Source organism: Delphinus delphis, chromosome 1 (genome assembly GCF_949987515.2).
Source record: "Delphinus delphis chromosome 1, mDelDel1.2, whole genome shotgun sequence".
In the NCBI taxonomy this organism is placed as follows: domain Eukaryota; kingdom Metazoa; phylum Chordata; class Mammalia; order Artiodactyla; family Delphinidae; genus Delphinus; species Delphinus delphis.
Genome location: NC_082683.1, coordinates 54,998,470 through 55,023,484, shown reverse-complemented (window position 1 = coordinate 55,023,484; position 25,015 = coordinate 54,998,470). Strand labels below are relative to the sequence as shown.

General features: G+C 41.9%; 1 protein-coding gene across 1 annotated transcript in view; it reads right to left on the bottom strand.

Annotated features, from left to right (window-relative positions):
* The window catches only part of CACHD1 (cache domain containing 1), a 217,304-nt gene that overhangs the window by 42,739 nt on the left and 149,550 nt on the right, over nucleotides 1-25,015 (bottom strand). Inside the window, exons 5-9 of the mRNA XM_060005710.1 lie at nucleotides 20,187-20,313; nucleotides 17,249-17,393; nucleotides 16,166-16,382; nucleotides 9,371-9,520; nucleotides 4,279-4,512 (exon numbers count right to left, since the gene is read on the bottom strand). Of these exons, the coding sequence (XP_059861693.1) occupies nucleotides 4,279-4,512; nucleotides 9,371-9,520; nucleotides 16,166-16,382; nucleotides 17,249-17,393; nucleotides 20,187-20,313 (873 nt within the window). The remainder of the gene's footprint in view (nucleotides 1-4,278; nucleotides 4,513-9,370; nucleotides 9,521-16,165; nucleotides 16,383-17,248; nucleotides 17,394-20,186; nucleotides 20,314-25,015) is intronic.

The following is a 25,015-nucleotide window of genomic DNA, read 5'->3' as shown; positions in this document are numbered from 1 at the left end:
AAACAAAAAATATTCAAAGGATGGCAGAAAAGGCACCGAACAAAGGCTGGCGCTGTACTCTAGGGGACTGTGGAGGCTACTATCAGACGTCTCAATTTGCTCTGAAGAAAAGTTTTCCGTGTGATACAGTAACCAAGCACTGCCTTTGCAGACAGCATAAGGGAGTTAGAGTGTGAGGAAAATAAACTCTTTTGGGGGTTCAGATATCTTAGTTAACTTAAATGGAGGGAGTTTGTATATTTTCCACTATTTTTTCACCTAAAAGGATATGCTATTCCAGATCAGTGCAAGACATCAGCAACACTTAATACACATCATTCTACTTCCTGAAGTGAGGATGATTCAGTTGAACTTGAAAGACCACTGGACAAAGAATCTAAAATTCTGGGTTCTAGCCAGCCCCTTATGTATCATACATGTGACACTGGACATAATTCTGAGCCTTGGCCTTCATGTCTGTTTAAAGGAAACAGTAGTGACTGCCTTACTAATTTCTAGGGGTTGTTAAATGAAAGAGATTACGGATGAAGGAAAGCTTAGAAGGTACTATATTTTATTAATGAATCCTATCAAAAAACAGGAAGTTGATGAGGAAAAAAACCTAGAAAGGTACAGAATCTTATTATCTGACCACTTAGAAGGAGACACTAAAGTTCTAAAGGAATGTATTTCTAGTCACTTGGGCCACGAGTTTGTAAATTTTACGTAAAGGGTCAGATAGTAGATATTTTAAGCATTGTGAGCCATATATTCTCTGTTGCATATACTTTTTTGTTTCTTTTCCAACAAAGCTTTAAATGTATAAAAACCATCCTTAGCTCACAGGCCATAGGAAAACAATAGGACAATTAGGGAAAGGGAAAAGCCAAGGGGAGGAAGAGGTACAGAAGGAGAGGGCATGAATGGCGGTCAGTGTGTGGCCTCAAGCCCCAGGCCAGCTGGGCTGTCCTTCCAGTTCTGCTGCTGGGCTGGGCAAGTTGTTCCACCTCTCTGAATATATCATTTTATGTAACACATGGGGAGCTGAGACAAAGTGATCTCTAGGACCCCAGCAATTCTATAACCCTATGGCTCTAAATGAAACTTAGAACAAAAAGATGGATCGTTTCTCTCCATCTTGCTCTTGTATTTTCCTGCACTTGATGACTCGTCCATGCTTTTGCAGCACATTAGAAAGCCTTTCTTCTATCAACACCAGGGAGGGGATTTGGATCTCTGAAGTCTTCTACAGAGAGAATCATGTCTGATGTCCACTCCAAGTATTACTGAGTTGTTGTGATTGCAAAGGCCAATTAAATGCATCACTTGGTAGGAAGAAGTGGATGCAACACTGAAAAACCTTGTGAAAAGTTATGCCCTGTTACAAGATAAATCAGTTCGGGGATGTACAGCACAGGGACTATAGTTAACAATACAGTATTGCATATTTGTAAGTTGCTGAGAGTAGATCTTAAAAGTTCTCAACACAAGAAACACATTATTACTATGTGAGGTGGTTGGTATTAACTAAGCTTACTGGGGTCATTTTTCTGCAATATATACATATATCAAATCATTATGTTGTACACCTAAAACTAATGTAATGTTGTATGTCAACTACATCTCAATAAAACAAGAAAAAATAAAAATTATGCAATGGGTGCCTATTATAATTTCAAAAGCATTCTTTAAGTAGTCAACATTTAGAATGCTATCTATTGGTTTTAAAACATTTTAAAAATAATAAGTAACTAAGAAGGTTTTAAAAATGCATTTTGGAGGAGGCTTTTACTCAGGTATCCCTGGACAAAGGGGTTACAAGTGATGCGAGCAGCGCTGTGAGGGTCAGCAGGGAGACAGAGGTCACGGTCTGCACACCACATTCCCCTGGGCTTTGGTCTAAGATTAAAGCCATTTTCATAGAGTAGTAAAGTACAACAGAAATACTCGGAGACCACATGCTCACTTCAAAATTCTATTCTCCTCTGGACACACTGAGAGCAAGTCTGATAAAAGAAACGCAGTCTTACTTCTCAATTAGCAATTTCGACAGAAGACTCTTTATCCCATTGTGGCAAATAAAGTATGCTAAGCTCTTCCTACACTTAATGAAATACCCATACGCCCTCCCTACTTTAATTTAAAGCACACAGACTTGCATTTTAAAAGAAATATGCCCAGTAACTGATATTTGAATCTGTGGAGGTTTTGATTTAGAGCCACGTAAACATGAGTTTCCCTAGACTCAGGGTCCCCTCGTCATGGAGCTGGAGGAGGTGTCACCCAGTAATTCTAGGGACTGAAGATACAAAGATGAAAATGACACACTCAAGTAAGGGAATGCAGCAGACCTGTAAACCAATCACTGAAACTCACTGCATAGGAGTCATAAAACAGGCCCTAAGGACTACACTTGGGAAAGCATCAGCTTTGCACATAATTTAATTTAAAGCATTCATGGCAGCTCTCTGGATGGTAGAGTAAATTTCAGAAAAGGTCCTACTCTGCCTGATACCACTAATGGTAAGAGAATTTGACGGCATAATCTTCTGTGCTCGTACAGGACTCAGTTTCTACATCCGTCTCAGTTCCTTTCACACAGAATTATCATGATTCATTGATCTGTTTTTCTCTTATCAGATTAAAATGCTTGTTGAGGGTGAGATATGTGCCTTGCCCATCACTGCCTGACACAATGCTTGACAGGCACTCAGTGACGCTGGTTAACGCATTAAGGTCACTCGCATTTAAGACTTGACATTTCCCTACAAAAGGAAATAACTTTATCTAAAGGTGGGAGTTTCTATTCTATACACATCTGTTGGCCCTGCCAGAACTAGGAAGGATAAAAAAATTGAGGTTAGCAGTAGCTACCATATTTCTTCCTTATAGAAAGAACATGTCTACCTACTTTCTAGAAAACACAGTCTCTATAAGGCTTATTACTTTTTATACATAGTTTTCTCTGAATATCTATTTGTGAAAATTCCTAGTTAATGGAACATAAAAACAAGATCTCATATGGTGGTGCTGTCTGTCTAGTCATTAGCTGCCTCTTCAACCTTCGCTATCAAGAAAGAAGAGAGGGAAGGATGTGGGGGGAAAAAGATAAGCAAGAATATGAGGAGGAAAAGAAAAAAAGCTGTATTTTTAGTGAGCACATACTGTTGGCCTGGCATTGTTCTAGATGCTTTACATATACTAGTGCATTTCATCTTCACAACTACTTTGATGGAAATATGATTTTTTCTACTTTAAATTTATTTATTTATTTATTTTTGGCTGTGTTGGGTCTTCGTTTCTGTGCGAGGACTTTCTCTAGTTGTGGCGAGCGGGGGCCACTCTTCATCGCGGTGCACGGGCCTCTCACTGTCACGGCCTCTCTTGTTGCGGAGCACAGGCTCCAGACGCGCAGGCTCAGTAGTTGTGGCTCACGGGCTTAGTTGCTCCGCGGCATGTGGGATCTTCCCAGACCAGGGCTCGAACCCGTGTCCCCTGCATCGGTAGGCAGACTCTCAACCACAGCGCCACCAGGGAAGCCCCTATTTTTTCTACTTTAAAGACCAAAAGTTTAATCATGTGAAGTTGAAACACTTTACCCAACATCATATTATGGGTAACTTGTGACATCAGGATAGTGATAACAATAATAGTAATAACAACAAAAGTAAAATAATAAATAAATAAACAGTGGCCATCATTATTGAGAGGTATGCTGGGCAGTAATATAATCTTATAACCTAATAACTCAAAGACTATTACATGAAAGATGTCATTACATTTTGAACAGATAACCAGATGTGAATTAACAAGATTAAATACATTACCAAGGACAACAGCTAAGTGGTAGAGTGGGATTTGAAATCCTCTCCATGTCAAGCCTGTATCTATTTGACAGACATTGTGTTGCCTTGCCTTTGAGGCCGAATTCCAAGCACTTCTAACTTTTATTTACCATCTGCTATGCAAAGTTACTCTTTAGTTCCAAAATCCCTAACCTTTAGATATTGGGAAGTCCTCACAAAGCTTCCCTAGTAGATGTACCCATTATGTTGACTGAGGCTAGGGCAATGAGGAAAAAACAGGCCTGGGGATTTCTGCTCTAGAATACAGTGCTAACTGGACCAATGGCAGGAGGCTACACAATCCTCTGACCAGAGAAAGTGATGCCCACTCCCTTGCCTGCCCACACTCCCTAATGCTCACATGGTAAGTACTGAACAACATTTAAAAGTTACTGTTTGACTCCTGCCCATTTCTTTCCCCCTTCTTTTAGTAGGAAGTTTTCTCCAAACTCACCATCTCCCATCTCATCAGAGAAGGGGAGGCTAAAGACAGCTTCATCAATCATCCGGTTGGGAAGGTTGGTATAGAACCTGCCAACTGTGGTCTCCAGGTTACTCAGCTGGTTCAGCACCATCATGCTGCCCTTAATCACAGGCAAGGCTGTCCGGTCCAGCACGCCATACTTCCCTGAGTTCTGTTCAGCAAGATCTCTCAGAAAAGCCAGCTCTTTCAAACCAGTCACCCCATCTAAAATAAAAAGCCAAGGGAAGACAATGTACAACAAAACAGTGGATATCCATAGAATAACTTTGCCATTTAAATCTAATAAGGGTCTGGACGAGGTCTTGCAATGCCAAGGGGGTCTTTGCAGAGACAGTGTGGACTCAGGACACAGATACCAGTTCCTGCTGATGAACAGAGCTGGAGGCGTGATCTTTCCTCAAATAGTCAAGAGGGCAAAGGAATTCTTCCAAAGGCAATGATGAAAAACACATGAGTAAATAAAGGAACCCCCATCCAGCAAGGATGTTCTCCCCTTAAAGTTTAATTATAAAATTTAAATTATTGTTCTGCATTTAATATTTGAAAGCAAAAGTAATGATTAACAAGTTTGAATTTAATTTAAATTAGTAGATGAAGTTATAAGAGTTTTAAAGGATAGAGGTTTACCATTTCATTTCTTACCTCTTTGCCTGTTAAACACTTGCCAAAGTCCCATGCAACTAAATGAAAGAATTACAGATTGTATTGAGTGGTGTCTCCAAACGCTGTTTCTTTAAGCTCATTTTAATTACAAATGTTTTCATGCTTTATATTGTTAGGATAATACTGGATTTGATTTATTTAGTATACTTTTTTTATGTTTATAGTTTTAAAATTTTTGTAAAAGATTCAGGCATACTGGGCTGAATTGTTCTACAACATCTGTAATCTATAGCACAAAAATAAATTTAATAAACCTTTTTTAAAATTTTGGTTTGCTATTGTTGGAACACAGTCAAAAGGATTAGTAACTGGTCCCATATGGGTACCATTGTAAACAAATTCAAATGATTTCAGTCACTACTGAGATTCTACCAATGACTTTTAAAAAGGTTTTGCCTCATGTTCTTGAACTGCTTAGTCATTAAAAAAATCTGAAGAGTTCATGGTTCACCTACCTTAAGTGACTTTATCATTTCTAAATAGGAAGTATATATACTTCTAGCCTTGTAAGTCCATTTCTAAAGTCACGGCAAGATCTAATTTCTTTCTTCACACGCTGTATGTAAATAATTTGGATTTTGCTCCACTCAGACAATGCTAAAGGAAAGTTTGCATCAGATTATTGTTGCCTTTGCTTGACACAGAATTCACATGGGAGGTGAGTGGTAAAAGACACTTACCTCCCATGTCTGGGAGTAAAAGACAACACAGAAGATGTGATCGATCCCTGATCTTACACCCTTGATAAACTCACAGGGGCGAATGATAAAAGGAGGCAACTTCAAGGCAATAAACACATTTCCTTTCTTTGTCATGCACTGCACAGCTCTTTCAAAATGTACAAGAAAAGTAACAAACAGGAACATCTACTAGACAAAGCACAGTAAAGGATATCAAAGATTGGGTTACTTTATATCACTCCATTTTTTTATGTCACTCCATCATGAAATGTTATGCAGGGGTGGCAGTAGAGTCAGTAGGGTGGCAGACTGGATTATTCTATCATCAATGTGGTCATGCTGGAAACTACATTTCCCACAATCCCCTTTCTTCTATGCTTCCAGGTTAAAGGTGGCCAAAAGTGAAGTGTTGTAAGATTTAAGAGGTGAAGAGAGAGATGTTAAGAGACAGACATAGAGGAACCAGAATGTTCCAGTCCGTCCCACTCTTCTGCTCTGTGTTCAGTTCCCTTTCCCAGCTGCTGGCATACTCACCAAGCGCAACTCCACTCCAGATGCTTCACTGAGAATTCACAGGGGTAGCGGCCATGAAAAGCCAACAACCTCTCATAGACTTCTACACCAGACCTCCTAAGCAGTCTTCCGTGTTCCTAGCCTCCAGAAATCCCTGCAAGTTCCAACTTGTTCACCCAGACCAGAGCTGGTTAATAACCTTTGAGTTGTCATTTCCTCTTTTTGCATCTTTACTCTTCCAGTTTCCCCCCATAATTGTGTACACTCTTCTTTTTTTCATTGGAGTATAGTTGATTTACAATATTGTGCTGGTTTCAGGGGTACAGCAACGTGATTCAGTTATATACATATATATTTTTCAGATTATTTTCCATTATAATGAATATAGTTCCCTGTGTTATATAGTAAATCCTTGTTGCTTATCTATTTTATGTATAGTAGTTTCTATTTGCTAATCCCATACTCCTAATTTATCCTTCCCCACCAAGCCCTTTCCCCTTTGGTGTGTTTTCTATGTCTGTGAGTCTGTTTCTGTTTTATATATAGATATGTATTACATATATAATACATAATATATATGTATAATTTTGTATTTTTTAAGATTCTACACATAAGTGATCTCATATTTGTCTTTCTTTGTCTGACTACTTCACTTAGTATAATATTCTCTAGGTTCATCCATGTTGCTGCAAATAACAATATTTCATTCTTTTTTATGGCTGAGAAATATTCCATTGTATATATACACCAAATCTTTTTTTTCTTTTAAACATCTTTATTGGAGTATAAGTGCTTTACAATGGTGCGTTAGTTTCTGCTGTATAACAAAGTGAATCAGCTATATACATATATCTATATATGTATACATATACATATATCCCCATATTTCTTCCCTCTTGCCTCTCCCTCCCACCCTCCCTATCCCACCGCTCTAGGTGGTCACAAAGCACCGAGCTGATCTCCCTGTGCTATGCAGCTGCTTCCCACTAGCTATCTATTTTACATTTGGTAGTGTATATATGTCCATGCCACTCTCTCACTTTGTCCCAGCTTACCCTTCCCCCTCTCTATGTCCTCAAGTCCATTCTCTACGTCTGCGTCTTTATTCCTGTCCTGCCCCTAGGTTCTTCAGAACCTTTTTTTTTTTTTTTTAGATTCCATATATATTACACCACATCTTCTTAAACTAATCACCTGTTGATGGGCACTTGGGTTGTTTCCATGTCTTGGCTATTATAAATAGCGCTGCTATGAACATTGGGGTGCATGTATCTTCGTGAATTAGAGTTTTTGTCTTTTCCAGATATAAACCTAGGGGTGGGATTGCTAGATCATATGGTAGCACAAGTCTTAGTTTTTTAAGGAACTTCCATATTGTTTTCCATAGTGGCTGTACCAATTTACATTCCCACCAACAGTATACACTCTTATTCTGATAATATGTTGTACCACAATTTTCATAGTGACTCTCCTTCCCTATGACAGAGTTAAGGGAATGTGTCAACCCTCGTGAACAATGTTCAGAGATATCTCTCAGAGAGGTGGAAAACTTGCAATGAGGACATATTTCAGGCTAGATTAAGGGGGAGAAAGAGAAAAGATGAGAATAGTTAGAGGGAAGTAAACAGAAGTTTCAAAGAATGGAATTATCAGGGGCACAGCAAGAGCACAAGATACTCCAGTGGGAAGATGTAGGTACAGTGAAGAGATGGGTGACAGCAAGAAAATTTCTTTACTCAGTATCTGCCTGGGAAGACCTTCAAATTGAATGGAAAAGACATGATCACTTCCTTTTATGTTTCCTTACTCCTGTCCTATTGCATTTAATTCATCTGCCTTGTCTGTCTTCTTCACTGGGTCAAGGGCTTCCTGAAGACAGAGATTTTGCGTACTACAGCTCTAGGACCTCAGTGCACTATGTTGTATATGGCACGTGCTCGATAAACACAACATATCTTGTATATTTATTATCACAGCAATCCTATGAAGACTTTGTTCTTTTCATTTTACAGATAAAACTGAGGCCCTCAAGAGATTAAGTAATTTGCCATAAGCCACATGGCTAGCAAATGGAGACTGAAACTGAGAACCTCTAGACACCATCCCCTGTGTTCCTCCATGTGTATGCAGTCCACAAAAATATCTGCAAAAAAATCATGCTGGCCAAAACACAGATTCCTGGACCCCATCTAAGAGGGTCTGAGTACAAATTTGTAGATACTGCCTGGGAGTCTGCATTTTAAAAATGAGTCTCTAATATATCCTTATCCCATTAAAATATGAGAACCAGTGTCCCTAAAGCCACCTGGTTCTGCATGGAAATCTGAAAGTGGATAGGGGAGATAAAAGCCCATAGGTGGGAAGGGCTGCTGGATCAAGACATGCTCTCTTAAAAACAAGAGAATGGGGCCACTTTGAACACTGACGAACAGGGACCCAAAGAAGAGGACGAAGAGCTGTGTATTAACAGGTGGGAGGGACATGACACAGCAGAGAGGCTGGAAAATTGGGCTTTCATCAGACTGGAGGATGGTTAAATTGCTGAAGGAAAAATAATGAGTATTTCCTCAGATTTGCTAGTTTACTAAACCCTCTCACATATTGTCTGATTTAATAGCAACACAATCAACCTTGATGAGCACCTAGCAAGTGCCTGGCACCATCCTGGGTGCCTACCGTATGTCGGGGTTCACAATAACCCTGTCAAGTAGATAATTCTCATCTCCAATGATACAGCTAAGGAAGGGGAGGTAAAGAAAGTGTCACAAGAGGCTCCAGGTAGTGATTCCGCAGGGAAATGTGATATTCACAGTCCTGGTTATACAGAAGAATCTAGGTCAGTACTTCAGCTTCCTGCTCTTAAATCAATGAGATAAGTTAATAACCTCTATGCAGTATCAAAATCCAAGAATATGAGGAGAAGTGAAAAAAATGGAGCTGTACAGAATCTTGTGCAAGACCACATAACTGGTGACGGTTTAGAAATGAGCAGCTGGCCGGAGAGAGAGAGATGTAGAGACAGGGACATCCTAACACACACCCTGAGTACCCATGGGAGGTAGAGAAAGACAGGCTTGGGAAGGAATCTGCTTCTTATACCCTTCATCAAAGCACCCTGTGATGGTTCTTCGTTATTTTTTTTGAAAGCAGCATGCACGTAGACAGAACTTTCATCTGAAAGAAAAGAATCTCGAAACACTACCTACCGTTCATGAGGGCGTAGGTGAGAATCATTACGGAGTTGTTTAGAAAGCTATTTTCTTCACTGATGACACGGAGAGTCGCCTTTTTATCTTCTTCTGAAGAGTCCTTTGATGTAATGCCAGCAGACAGGTAAATGATGACCATGTCTGTATCTAAACAAAAACATGCAAACTGAATGTTACATCGGAGTCTGGCTAAAGGCAGCTACTCAGTTTCTCTTTCACTGGGCTTTCCTGCCTTGAGGACCTGCCCGGTCCACCGTTCCTACTCCCGCCCGTCTGATGCCGGGCTTTCGTCTTCTTGCCTCCGCTGCTCTTTCATCCTGCCCGTGGTGGGCCACGAGGCCTCATTTACCCAGTGTCAGGTAAGGAGATGTTCCTAATGAGTTTACCAGATTGAAGAAGGTGTGTTCCTTTAGGCATCTATGGTTGTGGTAATTTAGCCATCCTAAAGGGACATCTTTCCTGCCTTCTGAAATGGAGGATTCAGAACCTGATTTACCTTTTCCTTAGTGTCTCAGGGTTTTCCCCAGGAACACATATTTTTTGGGGGACTAGGTTTTACAAAAAAAAAATTATTTATTTTTGTTTGGCTCTGCTGGGTCTTAGTTGCAGCACACGGACTCTTTGTTGCTGCATGAGGGATCTTCATTGAGGTACGTGGGATCTTTAGTTGCGGCATGCAGGATCTTTTAGTTGTGGCATGTGGGATCTAGTTCCCTGACCAGAAATCGAACCCAGGCCCCCTGCATTGGTAGCGTGGAGTCTTAACCACTGGACCACCAGGAAAGTCCCAGAACTAGGCTTTAAAATGGTGGTTCTGCCAAGGATGCCTGAGACATGTAAGGTTATCTGTCTCTATGCCAGGTAATGCCAAAAACATTTTTGTTTTAAAACTCACCAGTGTAGGAGAGCAATAAAAGCATGGACATAGGAGCCCGGTTGCTTGTGTTCACATCCCAGCTGTGCCACTTTCAAGCTGTGTCTGGATTGTTTCAGGCAGATTTCCTAACCTTTCTACACCTAAATGTCCTTATCTACAACAACATGGGGATAATGACAGTATTTATTTCACAGGGTTGCTGTGAGGATCAACTGGTTAATTTAAGAGTGAAAGTCAGACTTCCCTGGTGGCACAGTGGTTAAGAATCTGCCTGCTAATGCAGGGGCCATAGGTTCGATCCTTGGTCCGGGAAGATCCCACGTGCCACGGAGCAACTAAGCCCGCGAGCCACAACTACTGAGCCCACATGCTGCAACTACTGAGCCCGCAGGCTGCAACTACTGAGGCCCATGCACCTCGAGCCTGTGCTCCACAAGAGAAGCCACTGCAATGAGAAGCCCGTGCACCACAACAAAGAGTAGCCCCCGCTCGCTGCAACTAGAGAAAGCCTGCACGCAGCCAAAAAATTTATTTTTTGGCCCAATGTAGCCAAAAAATAAATAAATAAATAAAAATTAAATGTAAAAAAGAAAAAGAACATTAAAAAAAAAAGGGTCAATTATAGTTTCAAAAAAGAGTGAAAGCCCAAAGGGTGATGGTAAATAGAGGATAAAAGAGAAAAGAAAGAAACCTCAACACAAACAAAACAAAAACGAAACCCTTGCATTGGCCTGAAGTAGCACCTATGACTCTAGAGTAAATTGACTCTCCAACCAGGGCTAATGATTGGGAAGTCATTTTAGCTCAGGGTGAAAACTTCTTTCAAGTGGATTTACTCAAAAATAAAAGTGGTGCATTTCCTACCACTAAAGATGCAGAGGCTGAATGATGGCTTTAATGGAGGAAGGGAAGTAAGCCAGCTGGATTTTTATACTGTCTTTTTAATCTGAGATTCGCTGATTCAATATCTATTTTTAAGACAACCTACACAGACGTTTACCTTTTATTGAGAAATAATGATTGATATGCTATATGCTTAATTCTTCAGGTTTTTATGGTTGTCATTTATCTGAGATTGCTTTATAGTTACTGGGGTAGGCAACCTCCAGGTTGGTCCCCCAACGATTTCACTTCCTGATATTCACATCCCTGTGTGGTCTCCCTTTGAATGTGGACTAGATTTAATGACCGGCTTCTTGTGAACCGAATGCAGCAGAGGTCACAGGGTGTCAAGAGATGGATTAGGTTACAGAAAGACAGTGGCTTCCACCTGTGTGCTCTCTCTCGGGGAAGCCAGAGAGCATGTTGTGAGCTATCCCATGGAGAGGCAAGGTACTGAGGCCTTCAGAATCAAATCTGCCAGCAACCATGTCAGTGAACTTAGAAGCAGACCTTTCTCAAGTTGAACTGTGAGATGACAGCAGCTGTGGACAACAGTTTAACTGCAACCTCATGAGATACCTTTAGCCAGAGGCACCCAACCATGCTGTGCCCAGATTCCTGACCTACAGACACTGAGATAATAAATGTTTATTGCCTTAAGCCAGTGAGTGTTGGGTAATTTACTACCCAGGAACAGATAATTTAAAAAATTATCCTAACAATTATGAGGGTACAATGACAGAATTTTCTTCCGTTTGTAAATTTCCATTTTAGACACTGCAACAGCCTTTATTATGCAGAATTGAATAATTACTACTAAGACTTAATATATAAGCAAGTCTTAAAGCTAATTTTGATGCTTGAACAATTCTCTAATAAATATTAACTGCAAATTTAAATTACATATTTTTTCATCAGAAATTAAGATATGAAAGCTGATGTATAAAAATATCATATGCTAGGGAATATCGCGGTCTTAAACTAGATGTCAATCTTTTTCCAGTGTTGAAAATACAGTCCTGTAAATTATTTTTTTTAGGATGCTAAACAGCTCACTTAAGCTTCAGACTGGAAAATACTACTTGACCCTAGCAGGTAGAATACAGATATACCATGAAGCTAACAAGCCATCGCCCTGTGGTCTGTCACTTATGTGTGATAAATTCCTGGACACCTGCAAGACTGACCTAAAATGAACTCTTGAATTTTCTTACTTGGCTTTATGATTCTGGATAAAACACGCTGTCACTGAGAGCTGGTTTTAGGCACAGGTCCACAACTGGAAAACCAGAAGGCCCTGCAGCCTGCAGCTCCTTTAGTCGCCAAGCGTATTTTCTTTCCGTCCCAACAATAAGACATACACTCTGCAAGCATCCTCACTGTCTCTGCCCAGCCACTGACTCTACTCCTGCCCTATCCTTAGGCAAAATTGAGTTATTTTTCTATTTTTAGGTATCAGACCTGCCAAATTTGGTCTGATTTATTTTTTTACTTGCTAGGATATCCCCTCTCTAGTCGCTCATGGGAACATTAAGCCTTCTGGTTAGTAATGTTAGGGATGAGTAATTATAGGGACTTGGGGCAGGGCAAAGACATAGCATGTACCTGGAAGAAAATGCAACCCTCTCCGTTTGACAAGTTCCTGTCTCAGCCACTAGCATTCCTTGGGGTCAGTATCAAAGGGGGGAGAACAAGTCAAATTTGGGCTTTGCCCATGCCATTAGATTCCCACTCCCAGCCATCTTATTCCTTCTGCTACAAAATGACCCTCCCCAACCAGTTATCCCCCAGACAAACCCAGAACAAACAATCCAAATGGGTCGATGGTATCAGTTACAGATCTACCATGGGATTGAAAAAGAGCCAGCACTGGATAAAAGTTTTAGATTTTCTGATTAGTACAAAGCAAATCAGGACAAAGCCACCATGATATTATGCCATGTGGCTTCTGTTCATATGACCACCAATGTGGGGCAGATACCTTACTGTCATTCACAGACTAATCCTTACAATAACCCTACAGGGTAGACTCATTGGAATAATCCTATCCCACTGCCTTCAAACAGTGCCAGGTATACAGTAGATGCTAAATAATTGCCTGTGGAGTGAACACAAGTAATGATGTAGAGTACAAGCTCCTATGAGGAGTACATAGACCCCTCACACCATGCTGTAGCCAAGGCTACTAATGGTCCTTGACCGTCTTTGGGCTTGGGGTCAACTTAGGATGTCTAGGGTATCCGCTCTCCTTTAGCCAGAGCTAGAAGGCTTTTTCTTTTAAAAAAAAATATATATATATATATATATATATATATATATATTTTTTTTTTTTTTTTAATGTGGACCATTTTTAAAGTCTTTATTGAATTTGTTACAATATTGCTTCCGTTTTTTATGTTTTGGTTTTTTGGCCACAAGGCACGTGGGATCTTAGCTCCCCAACCAGGGACCGAACCCGTACCCCCTGCATTGGAAGGCAAAATCTTTAACCACTGGACTGCCAGGGAAGTCCCCAGAGTTAGAAGTCTTGAAGGAAACAGAATATCATAATAACCACAGCTAATATTTATTTAATATTTATGATGGAGCCCTGGATCTTATTATCACACCCAGTTTGCAGATGGGGAAACCAGACCTGGAGAAATCAAATAATTCACACAAGTTTAGAAAAATTTCAGAGTAGGAATTTGAACACACATTGGTTGAAATTCAAAACCCACATACTTAACCACTGTGCAACATTGCTGGAGAGCAGCTCAAACCTCTCCTTAATAAACTGGGTAATACTAATTCCTGATGTGTTTCTTTATGCAATTTAATTTGGGTTCTTTTTTCTTTGAACTGCCAGTAGAAGTTGTAAAGTGGAGGTCTGTGAGCTAAACTTTAGACACATCTTACTTGGCCTAAAAAAGACTCCTCTGAGCATTGAGAAAAAAGACATCAAAATGTGTCCAAATCTGTGATGGTCACTCTCCTTTCCATGTTTTTGCTCGCCAACATTAAGAAAAACCCCCAAAACCCAGAGGAGAAACGTTTCCTGTCAAAGCAGTCTTCTGCTAATGTGCAGGGCAGGAAGGTTTGTAAGAAGAGGTTTAATGAGGTCTCTATTCACAGTTTTAAAGCTGGAACAAATGACAACATTTGAAAATGAAGGGGTTTCACATAAAGATCCAGATTTCTGGCTTCTCTTAAAACAGAATATCTGGCAACACTGGATAGGCGTTCCTGCAAGGCAACGAGAGGCTGAACAGGACAGCAGCTGCCTCCTTGATAGAGCATGCGCCCTCTAGCTTCCTGTGCTCCCCAAACAATCCTCATTACCTTACCTCGAGCTCACCTGACACACTCACTGCCTGGCTGCTGCCAGTATAACATATCTCTTCATTACTTAAACAGTGTAATAATCATCGAAATCGGACTTCATCTCTAAAGATGGTTTGATGGCTGAAGAATCAAGTAAAGAGAGCACACCTGGTGAGGAATGCCGACAGCCGGATGGCAGCTGGTAAACGGCATCCACAGGTGAATGGCACTGACCAACTAGCCAATCTGTCTTGAACACTTGAGAGGTCAGCCTTATCCTTTGGCCTTATTGAACTATGGACAACTTTACACTCAGCCATCCTGTAATATTGGTCTGTGGATAGCTGGTGCTTGCCAAGGCTGGCAGGCAAAATTCTAAGATGACCCCAATGACCCCCACCCTTGTATGACTCCCTCCTCTTGAGTGTGGGCATGACCAGTAATTTGCTTCTGGCCAATAGAATGTGGCTAAGGTGATGGGATATCATTCTTGTGACTGTGCTATATATTTGGCAAAGATGGAGGGATTCTGCAGACGTAATGAAGGTCTTAATAAGCTAACCATGAGGGAGAGTAATCTGTTTAAATCAAAAGGGAGAGTAAGCCTGATTAGGTTAGACAAGGCCTTTAAAAGAGGGTCCAAGCCTTCCCCGAAGTCAGGGGCTTGAAAAAAAGATGCTCTCCTCCTGGCCTTGAAGAAACAAGTAGACATGCGTTTCACAATTGCAAAGAAATGAATTCTGCCAACCGTTGAGCTTGGAAGAGGACTCTGACCCTCAATGAATCCACAGACTTGGCTGACACCTAGAATGCAGCCTTGTGCAGTCCTAAACAGAGAAGCGGCTCGGCAACTCATGGACTCCTGACCCACGGAAACTGTGAGACAATAAACTGTGAGCTAACAATACACAGAAACGTAAAACTGATACGCCATTTACCATCATTAGCTGTAATAATTACAGTAGCTTCTGTCTTTCAAGGGCCCACCATGTGCCAGGCACTAAGTTGTGCATTTATCAATGTGGGCTTAGTTTTAATGCAGACACACTGAAGAGCTTGAAAATACTTCTTTAAGTTTATCTCAATAGGATATGTTCATTGAAAAAAACAACCTACAAACAGATTTTCGAATATAAAAGAGAAAATGACATAGGTTCCTTTCAGTAGTTTCAAAGCATGTATCTTATTTCAAATATCCTTCCCTTTACTTTAGCAGGCATCCTAATTCCAGATTTTCTTTAACACATGAAAATTAAATTAGAGTGCCTTTGTACATCTGAAGGGCTGTGCTCATCTAAATGACAGCTGGTTAGAAGAAGGAAGGATCGAGGCAAGAATTCCGGCTGCCCCGTTTCTGAGCACATGCGCATGAGCAGACAGCCACTCTAAGTCACTGAGGAGGAGAGGCTGACAATTAGCATCAAAAAGGATGTGGATATTCTCCTGGGAAATAAACGGGGATATGTTCCTAATAAAGGCGCAGGAAGAAGAGGCTCAGGGAGTAAAGAAATCGTGCAGACTGAGTACCTTTGATTGGAAAAGATGAGAAAATCTAGTAAGATCCTAGTATTAGATGACCATTATGACAACACAAGAAAATTTTATCCCGTCAATTTAGAAAAAAATCCCTCTAGACATAGTTATGTGATCAATTTACAATATATTTCTATTGCCATCCTCTATCTGTTAGTTTATGAGCAACTGATTTATTAGTGAGCAAAGGCACTTACTTGCTTGGAACTTGGTGCTATTGTTGGTGCTTCGAATCAGCTGAAATGCCTTTTGAAATCCCACCGCGTGCTGCGTAGGGCTGTCCAAAGACTTGACACTGCTGACGAAGGTGGACATTTTCCTTTTTGTCTCACTGGTGGCTGGAGACAGGAATGTCTTATAGCACTGGTCAAGTGAGCAAGTCCTGACGGTGTCTGCCACAGTCAGCATGGAGATCTGGAGGGCAAAACAAACAGACAAACAGACCTTGTTATTCTGCCAGGGAAAGGTTTTTTACATTTCAGAAGAGCGCCCAAAGTGACAAGTCCTACCGAACAGTTTTGGAGAGTTTAAAAAGAAATGCCTAGAGGCATCGACCTATCAAATTTGAAGAAGATTAATTCAGGATTGGTAAGGGACAGGGACCCTAGAATTTGGCTTTTGTTCCAAGATGAAGTCAGCAGTACGGTGTTCATCTAGAACATTAAAAACAGTATTTCGCACACATAAAAATCTTGGCAAGTACTAATCGTCTGGATTCTCCGACTGGAGGTGGCGGTGACGGTAAAGGCATGGGGTGTGTGTTTTAAACTAGATTAGTGAGTAAAACCTTAGGAGGTGGAAAAGTCAAAATGATGAAGCAGAAAATGCCTACAGGCAATAGATTATCATTAGTTGTAAACACGCCTATCTCTGAGGTATCCTAGAGATTAGTAAACCTCTAGCAGCCTTCTTTTCTCCCTTGCCTCCCATCAATCTTGAGATAAAGACAAGTCATCCACCAGTGTCCAAGCCCTAGCCCTGTTCCTCCTTAGTATAATTTCCAGTGTGAAAGTCACAGCTAATTAGAAGTCTAGGCAGGGCCATTCAGGAAGTGCAAGACTCAGTTTGGTGGGGATGGTTTTATAAAGAGATTTGGAACTAGGGCTGGCAGCTGCTTCCTTAAATACGAGAATAAAAACTACAGCACTCTCTTTTCCCAAAGTCATTTTTAAAGGTGGATTGAAAAATACATATCGTAAAACATAAAGTACTTTTAAAAAGGTATTCAAGAAAGACCCAATGCCAATGAGGTGGGGGGGGGTCACTGGGGTCATCATCACCTTATCGTGTTCATCGATGGCGCTGAGGATGACCTGGGCAGCGTCCTTGGCAATCTGAAGCTGGGTGTCTGTGACGGAAGCCCCGTGGTCCAGGATCACTACTATGTGCTTTGACTGCGGCCGGACAGTGGAGACGTAGATAGGTCTAGAATGGGGAGAAGCTCTCTGGGGTCAGTCCTGGTTTAGAGTAAAGGCCTCAACCTCACACGGCTATGAGTGCTACATATGGGCAGGCACGCTGGCCTCCCTGTGTTTCTGGGGGTTTGGCACAAGGATGGAGAGACCAGCATGGAACGAGAAACTATTCTGGTGCACTGAAAACAAGACCTCAAGACAACAGCGTGCGTCTGCGGAACAGGGATTGGTGACTTCTGCCTTCCAAAGATTAAAGCAACCGGGAGAAGGATTTAAGAAGCAAAGCCTTTGGAAGGCTGGCTTTTGCAGCATATGTGAAAGTCCACCCTCCCTGGAAATGGAACTGGTGGCCCCCCGGGCAGCAGAGACAGAATAGCAGGGAGAAAAAAGTCCACCAGCCAGTGCGGGGGTCCTCTGCAGATTTAGAGTGGGGCTTGGCTAACACGGAGGCAGCCTGTCATCTGTGAGCACGCTGAGCAGCTTTGAATAGCTGGTCTGGTTTCTCTCTCCCCAGACAAAAGCCACTGCTAGGAGGGCCCTTTTCCTTTCTATACTGAAACAATTTACACAGGTCAGCCACCAAAAGGCCCCTTATCCGAGCATTTAAAACTGTGGCATCAGATTTGTCCAAGCCAGTGACAGCCACTCTTCTTGCCAGGTTTTTGTTTGCCAACATTAAGAAAAGGGGCGGAGGTGGGGGGAACGCCAAAGGGGTGGAGGTGCCTCCCACCAAAGCAACCTTCTGCTAGTGTGCGGTGCGGGCAGGTTTGTGAGAAGAGGCTTAATGAGGTCTCTATTCACAGTTTTAAAGCTGGAACAAATTAGAGGGAGCTTAAGAGAGCAAATCAGCCTCGAGAGAATTCTCTCCTTTATCGACACCCCTAAAACACTAGCGTGTTCTGTGAAATGTTAGATGCCAGTTGAGTCACAAAAGCCTGGGCACAAATTAAAAAATACAGGCAAAGTACCAAAAAAACTCAAAATTGGGCCAAGTTTACACTAATTGTTCTCAAGCCAAAAGTCCTACATTAATACTAAAGCACTACTATATTTTCACTAGTCAATACCATTCAGCCAAGTAGGGAAACTGGATAAAAAAAATCCAAGAGCGGTGGCTACAGAAGCGAAAGAGGCAACAGAAAATAAGGAAATCTGTCTATGCCGACACTGACAAGCAGGTCGAATACTGAACTTTTAAGTCCTCCAAGCTAGATGAGTAGATTTTTTTTTTAAACGGCATACCCCCTCCTTTCCAATTCAACTCAACATAAATGAAGAGCAGAATATGTGTTCACACTGTCACAATAAACTGTTAAAAACTGCTTTACTGGGATACATAAATAGCAGCATTATATGTACAATCTGGGGCGGTCCTCATAGTGCAATTGGCTCCTTTCTGATACGCTCTGCAAACCCACTCCACACTTCAAAGGATGTGGAGACCTTGCAAAAGCCTCAGAGGTGAGAGGACAGGTCAAGAGACGGCGACAGCAATCTACGAGGAGAGGAACTCGGATTACTTAGTCAAGGAAACAGAGGCTTGAGGATTGATTTAATGCGTATTTAGGGTAGAGATTCGTGAAACCTCCCGAGTGTGGGTGAATGCCGATTAGTGACGAGGTGCTGCTTTTCCTTTTGGACCATCCCTCACAGGTGATTCATTAAAAGCAGAATGCCATCTAATCTATCTTCTTAGAAGTAAATGAGAATTAGATGGTTTATGATGTCTTTGGCCTCTCCTGAGAGATCAGCCAGACGAGAACCCAAGGTCATGGATTCTGGAACAGTCTCCCAGATGCTCAAGTCTTCACCATGCCGTCTAGGGAGGGAACGGAAGAAACTATACAAATGATACAAAGGTCCTTCAGGAAAAGCACAGAAGTAGTATTTTCCTTGGGGAAAATTTTAGATACAATTTATTTATTTTTTTCTTCCAGTTGTATTGAGATGTACTTGACATACAGCTCTGTATAAGTTTAAGGTGTACAGCATAATGATTTGACTTACAAACATCATGAAGTGATTATCACAATAAGTTTAGTGAATAGATATAATTTAAAACAAAGATGGAAAGAAGCTAAATTGGTGGTTTAGTCTCAAAAAACGTGGCATGGAAAGCAGGCATCTTGCACTAGTTCCAGAAGTTCTGGCATCAAACATCTAACACTGCAAAAGCGAAACTGTGGGGATTAAAAAGGAAAGCATCTTTGCCTAAGGGGTTCTGTAAATTGATGAGTGTTGTCCTAGAAATCATCTCACCATTACCGCCCTTCTAGCTAAGTGGTAGCATCTCAAGTCATTTCCTGAGAAAAGCAGCATGTTAAGGCCCCTCGATCCAGTGTTTTCTGGACAACCTTAAGACTTCTAGTAGCTGAGATTTGCATGTACATTTCAAAAGGATGGCCAAGCATGTTATCCCAGAAAGGAAAGCTGAGAATCACAAACTCTATTCTGAGCTATGCTGTAAAGTCTTCTAGCACTGCCCTTGAGAGAAGGTATTATCATTTGTCTCTCAACGAAGGTGTCTGAAACTCAAAACAGACTGGGTGCTTCAAAATTTTTTATTTCTTAGTAAATACTTGTTTTACTTGGCTTGTTAGATAGTTCTGAAAAAGTTCCAGGCTTCATCGTTTGCCTTCCCAGGCATTTCTACACCCACATATGTTAAATAATGAAATCATTTCAGGATAAGTTTCTGAAACCACAGTTTGGAGGCAGAGCTGTGTGTATGAATGGGGAGTCTATATTTTATACAGATTACTCTTAAGCAGTAATTAAAACTTTGGCAAGCAAGTCAACGTACCTACTGCGATGCTCATAGCTGCCCTTACACCGGAACTTGTGTGCTGGGAAAACAGTGAAAATTCCTTCTTCTGAACTGAAATACTGCCACTTAATTCCAGGGTTGGATTTCAGGTTGTCTGCAAGAACTGGAGGAGTGGGGAAAAGACATATAACCAACAAGTCCACAGGTGCACGCAGGCACTGTGCCTCGGGCATCTGTTTTGCATAAATGGTTTGTACTATGAAGAAATCCCAGTAGGTATAAGGCTGTAAATTTTCTACTCAACATTTTCTTTCTGTCCCTTAAAAAAATACCCCATGAATAGAAAATGTAATGAATGTTTCAGTCAAGCGAAGTAATCACTCTTAACATTGTACGGTGACACTATATGTCGTGAATTATTTTTTCGGCATAAATGATTCATTTGCATTCATCTCTCTCCTCACTGGGCTGGTCCCTGTTAAGCCAGTGTATACTTGCTGGCTTGGAGTATGTTCTCTAACTGTGGAAAACGGTAATATTAATAGGCTAGTCTCCCGAGGGACTAGACCTGTGACCTTGACCTTGTTCACTTCACAGTGAGGGAAACAGCATGGATAGTACTTGAAAAATGAGAACCACAATCATTCAGGAAGAGCTTACAGAATGATTCCAACATGGCAGCACAGGAATAGAGGCCTTCCCTCACGTTATCTCATTTAATCCATAAAACAACCCTAGGATGAAGGTGGTATTATTATTTTTTTAACACCTTTATGGGAGTATGATTGCTTTAAAATGGTGTGAGTTTCTGCTTTATAACAAAGTGAACCAGCTATACATATACGTATATCCCCATATCTCCTCCCTCTTGCGTCTCCCTCCCACCCTCCCTATCCTACCCCTCTAGGTGGTCACAAAGCAGAAGCTGGTATTATTATTCCCTACTTTGGAGTTGAGAAAATATGCTTACAGAGCTTAAGCAAATTGGCTGAGGCCTTGTCAGGAACTGGCTGAGCTGGGATTCAAATCTGGGTGTCCTGGCTCCTGTGTTCTTTACATCAGTTGGTATTGCCTCCCTTCCTAAGTGTACTGCATCCCTGCCACTGGTTTGCAGCTGGGGTGGCAGCCACCTTACTGTGCGCAATACTGTCCCGAAAGCTCCATGAAGTCTTTCTCTCTTCTCTGATGCCCCTTCACTCTACTCCACACCACTTCATTTATGTATTACACACTACTATGTGTAGGGTACTGCTTTACATGTTGCAAGAGATACAAAGATGAGCAGAAAACAAGCCCTCCTGTGATAAGCAATATATCAGAAGAATTATATAGAGGGAAATGGAGCAAAACGAGAAAGCATGAGGTGTATTTGGCAAAAATATATATATAAAGCTCTGAATGCCACAAAGCCATCCTTTTTTTTTTTTCCTTTGGCCGTGCCTCGCAGCATGTGGGAATCTTAGTGCTCCGACCAGGGATCGAACCCACACCCCCTGCAGTGGAAGTGTGGAGTCTTAACTACTGGACTACCAGGGAAGTCCCCAACACATGGCCATCCTTTAGTCTGGCTTGGGGGTCAGCAAGCTTCTGTAAAGGGCCAGGTGGTCAGTGATTCTGGCTTTGCAGACCATATGGTCTCTGTTCCAACTACCCAACACTGCCTTGTGGTGCGAAAGCAGCCACAGACATCCATAAAGGAACGTGTGGGTGTGTTCAATCAAAGCGAATTTGCGAACATCAGTGGCAAGCCCAGTTTGGGCAGTGGTCCTCCAACCACACTGTGTAAAATGTACCATGTGGAGGCCTTCAAAAATATTCAGCAGTTACCCTGCCCAACACACACCGAGGAGCTATAGCACATTGTAGCCTCACACAAATCCTAGGAGTAAACAGTTATTAACCCCAAGTTACAGATGAGGAAACAGGCTGAGAGAGGTTTGTTGACTTGCTTGAGGTTTCACAGTGGACAAGAAGGGAGTCAAGCCAGTGTATGACCACAACGCCCATCCCCTCTCTCCACTCTGCCAGCCAGCCTTATCAAGGTCATCACCTGGACTCAGGCGACCACTCTCTCTCCGGGGACCAAAGCTGACGTGAGTGCATGTAAACACGGAAGAGGGTTTTTCTCTGCCTTGTCTCCTGGGAGTCTGAAGCTCAACCTTGATCTCATATTAGCTCTTCTCCAGGCAGCCCTGCCAACCCAGCAATAAAAAGGCAAACACCGCCTTTGGGAGAAAGGAAAGCTCGGTGACCTCATTTAAAAGTAACATCTGTAACAATAAACAGGCTACAGTGAGACTATTAAAAGGGGAGCCAATGAGAGCAAGAATGTTTTAAAAATAAATCAGAATTCACATAGTGCGTGATACATTTAGTCTCACCACAAAAGATCATTCTGGTTCCATTCCAGCACTAGAGCCTAAGTATTGGGCAAGGTTCCTCAAACCCTCCCGCTGAGAACTCCTTTGGTATCTGATTAAATTTCATCTGTTATTCAGCACTAGCAGAAGATGACGGCTATGATGGTAATGAGGACCCCAGGGCCCAGAAGCCTTCAATCTATCATTGTGGTGTGCACCCCAGGCAGGCCCCTCCTGACTTAGAGGTGGAGGTGGATGATAGCCCTACTATCTATGCAGAGAACCCAGAGGGGTCTTCCCCCATTCATAGGAGTCAGTTAGGCGTTCTGACCACTGGATCACTTGGGCTGGGGTCCCACACACTCACTCTTTCCTCAGAAATGCTGGAAGCTGTCCAGGAAGAAAACCTGGGCAGACGCCCAACCTGTGAGCCCACGCTGCACAGTGCTAGGCTGTAAGTTATCAACGGGCAGGGTCTGTATCTGTCTAAACTGCTCTGCACACCGATCTCAGACAGACACACGTGAAGGAGGCAATGAATGTTTTTTCCTTACTGAAGCTGAACCCGAACCCCAGGACAGAAGTTCATCACACCCTCTGACATCCTCCAGCATTTTACCTCTTCCCACCTTCTAGCTAGAATTACTGTCCTAACAGGAAACTGTTGGATCCTCCATCCCTAGACTCAAAGATCCTTGAGGGTGAGATCTATATCTGAGCCTTGTCTGTTACCCCGAAGCAGAGATTCCCAGTACTTTTCACATCAAGGCGCACACTCTGCGTGATATCTGCAGCATACAGACTGGGAAGATCTGCATGGAAGTACTATTTCTCGAATGTTTTGATACTTTTGTTTGATAAATTCTAAAATCTTACTTTCCTCTAATGCCAAATCCAATTAAACATAAATTAAACATAGAGCAATGATTAAATAAATCAATATAGAGCAATCATAATTCTAAATATGTTTAAAAATGATAAACACTCCCTTCTCCCAACATTACTGCCAATGGAACCAGTACAAAAATAGGTAAATGGAGAGAGAAAAAGCCTGCTTGTCGGATGATTTCATGGGACTATACATGTCAAAACATATCAACTGTATATGCTAAACATGTGAAGTTTATTAGATGTCAATTATTCCTCAATAAATTTGATTTAATAATAGTGTAAATTTATTAAGCATCATACAAACTAGTTTTTTTTTTTTTTTTTTTTTTTTGTGGTACGCAGGCCTCTCACTGCTGTGGCCTCTCCCGCTGCGGAGCACAGGCTCTGGACGCGCAGGCTCAGTGGCCATGGCTCATGCGCCCAGCCGCTCCGCGCCATGTGGGATCTTCCCGGACCGGGGCACGAACCCGTGTCCCCTGCATCGGCAGGCAGACTCTCAACCACTGCGCCACGAGGGAAGCCCCACAAACTAGTTTTATACACAGTTTGATGTTTTATAAAGACTCTATGAGTTTGCTATTATACCCATTTTACAGATAAAGAACTAACTTGCTCAGAGTCATAAGGGCAGAGTCATGATTTGACCTAGGTGTCTGCCTCCAAAGTCCTGGCTCTTTCCAGAACACTGTAGTGTTTCTACATGTCCGTAGATACATGCTGAATGAATTGGCACTGAATAGATAAAAAATGCACTGAGTACTTCTTAAGAGGAAGAATAAATATATAAACATGTTGATGGTTTTCAATCAGAATAATCAGTTGCATCAGTTTGTAAATATACAGTGTAAATAAATACAATTAAGGAGACACTTGACTCCTTAAGGAACGATTTCAAAACTGAAATAAGACATAAGGCTAAAGTGAGCATTTAATCTTGTGAGAAAAAACAAACTGCTGAACTGCTAAAACTGGCACACACCAGCTGGGAGTCCAATGTCATGGGCTTTACCATCGACCTCAAGGGCTGGTCTACCTGGAAAATGGCAGACACAAGCTACAGCTTGGAAGGTAGAGTCGACGGTAATTACAGCACTCAGAACTGTGCGTGAGGTCAAACAATAGTGTACTTTATTTTATTTTTTTGCGGTACGCGGGCCTCTCATTGCTGTGGCCTCTCCCGTTGCGGAGCACAGGCTCCGGACGCGCAGGCTCAGCGGCCATGGCTCATGGGCCCAGCCGCTCCGCGGCATGTGGGATCCTCCCAGACCGGGGCACAAATCCGTGTCCCCTGCATCGGCAGGCGGACTCTCAACCACTGCACCACCAGGGAAGCCCTCAATAGTGTATTTTAGATAACAAAGGGAGTTTTTATTTGAGAGAGAAACTATAGCGCTGACACCTCTTAATTATTTTGTAGGTGCTCAGCTGGTTAGAGATGTGAGCCTGATGTGTCTTTTTCTTTGTCAAATTGAACAGGCATAAGAAAGCCATTTGGACACGGGCCCAGTGCTATTTTGCACTCTTTACTTAATTTAGGTTGGCTCTTAGGAACTAGAAGGGATACCCTGGTAAATCAGACGGGCTGGGAATAAGCAGCCGTGGGTTAAAATGCCA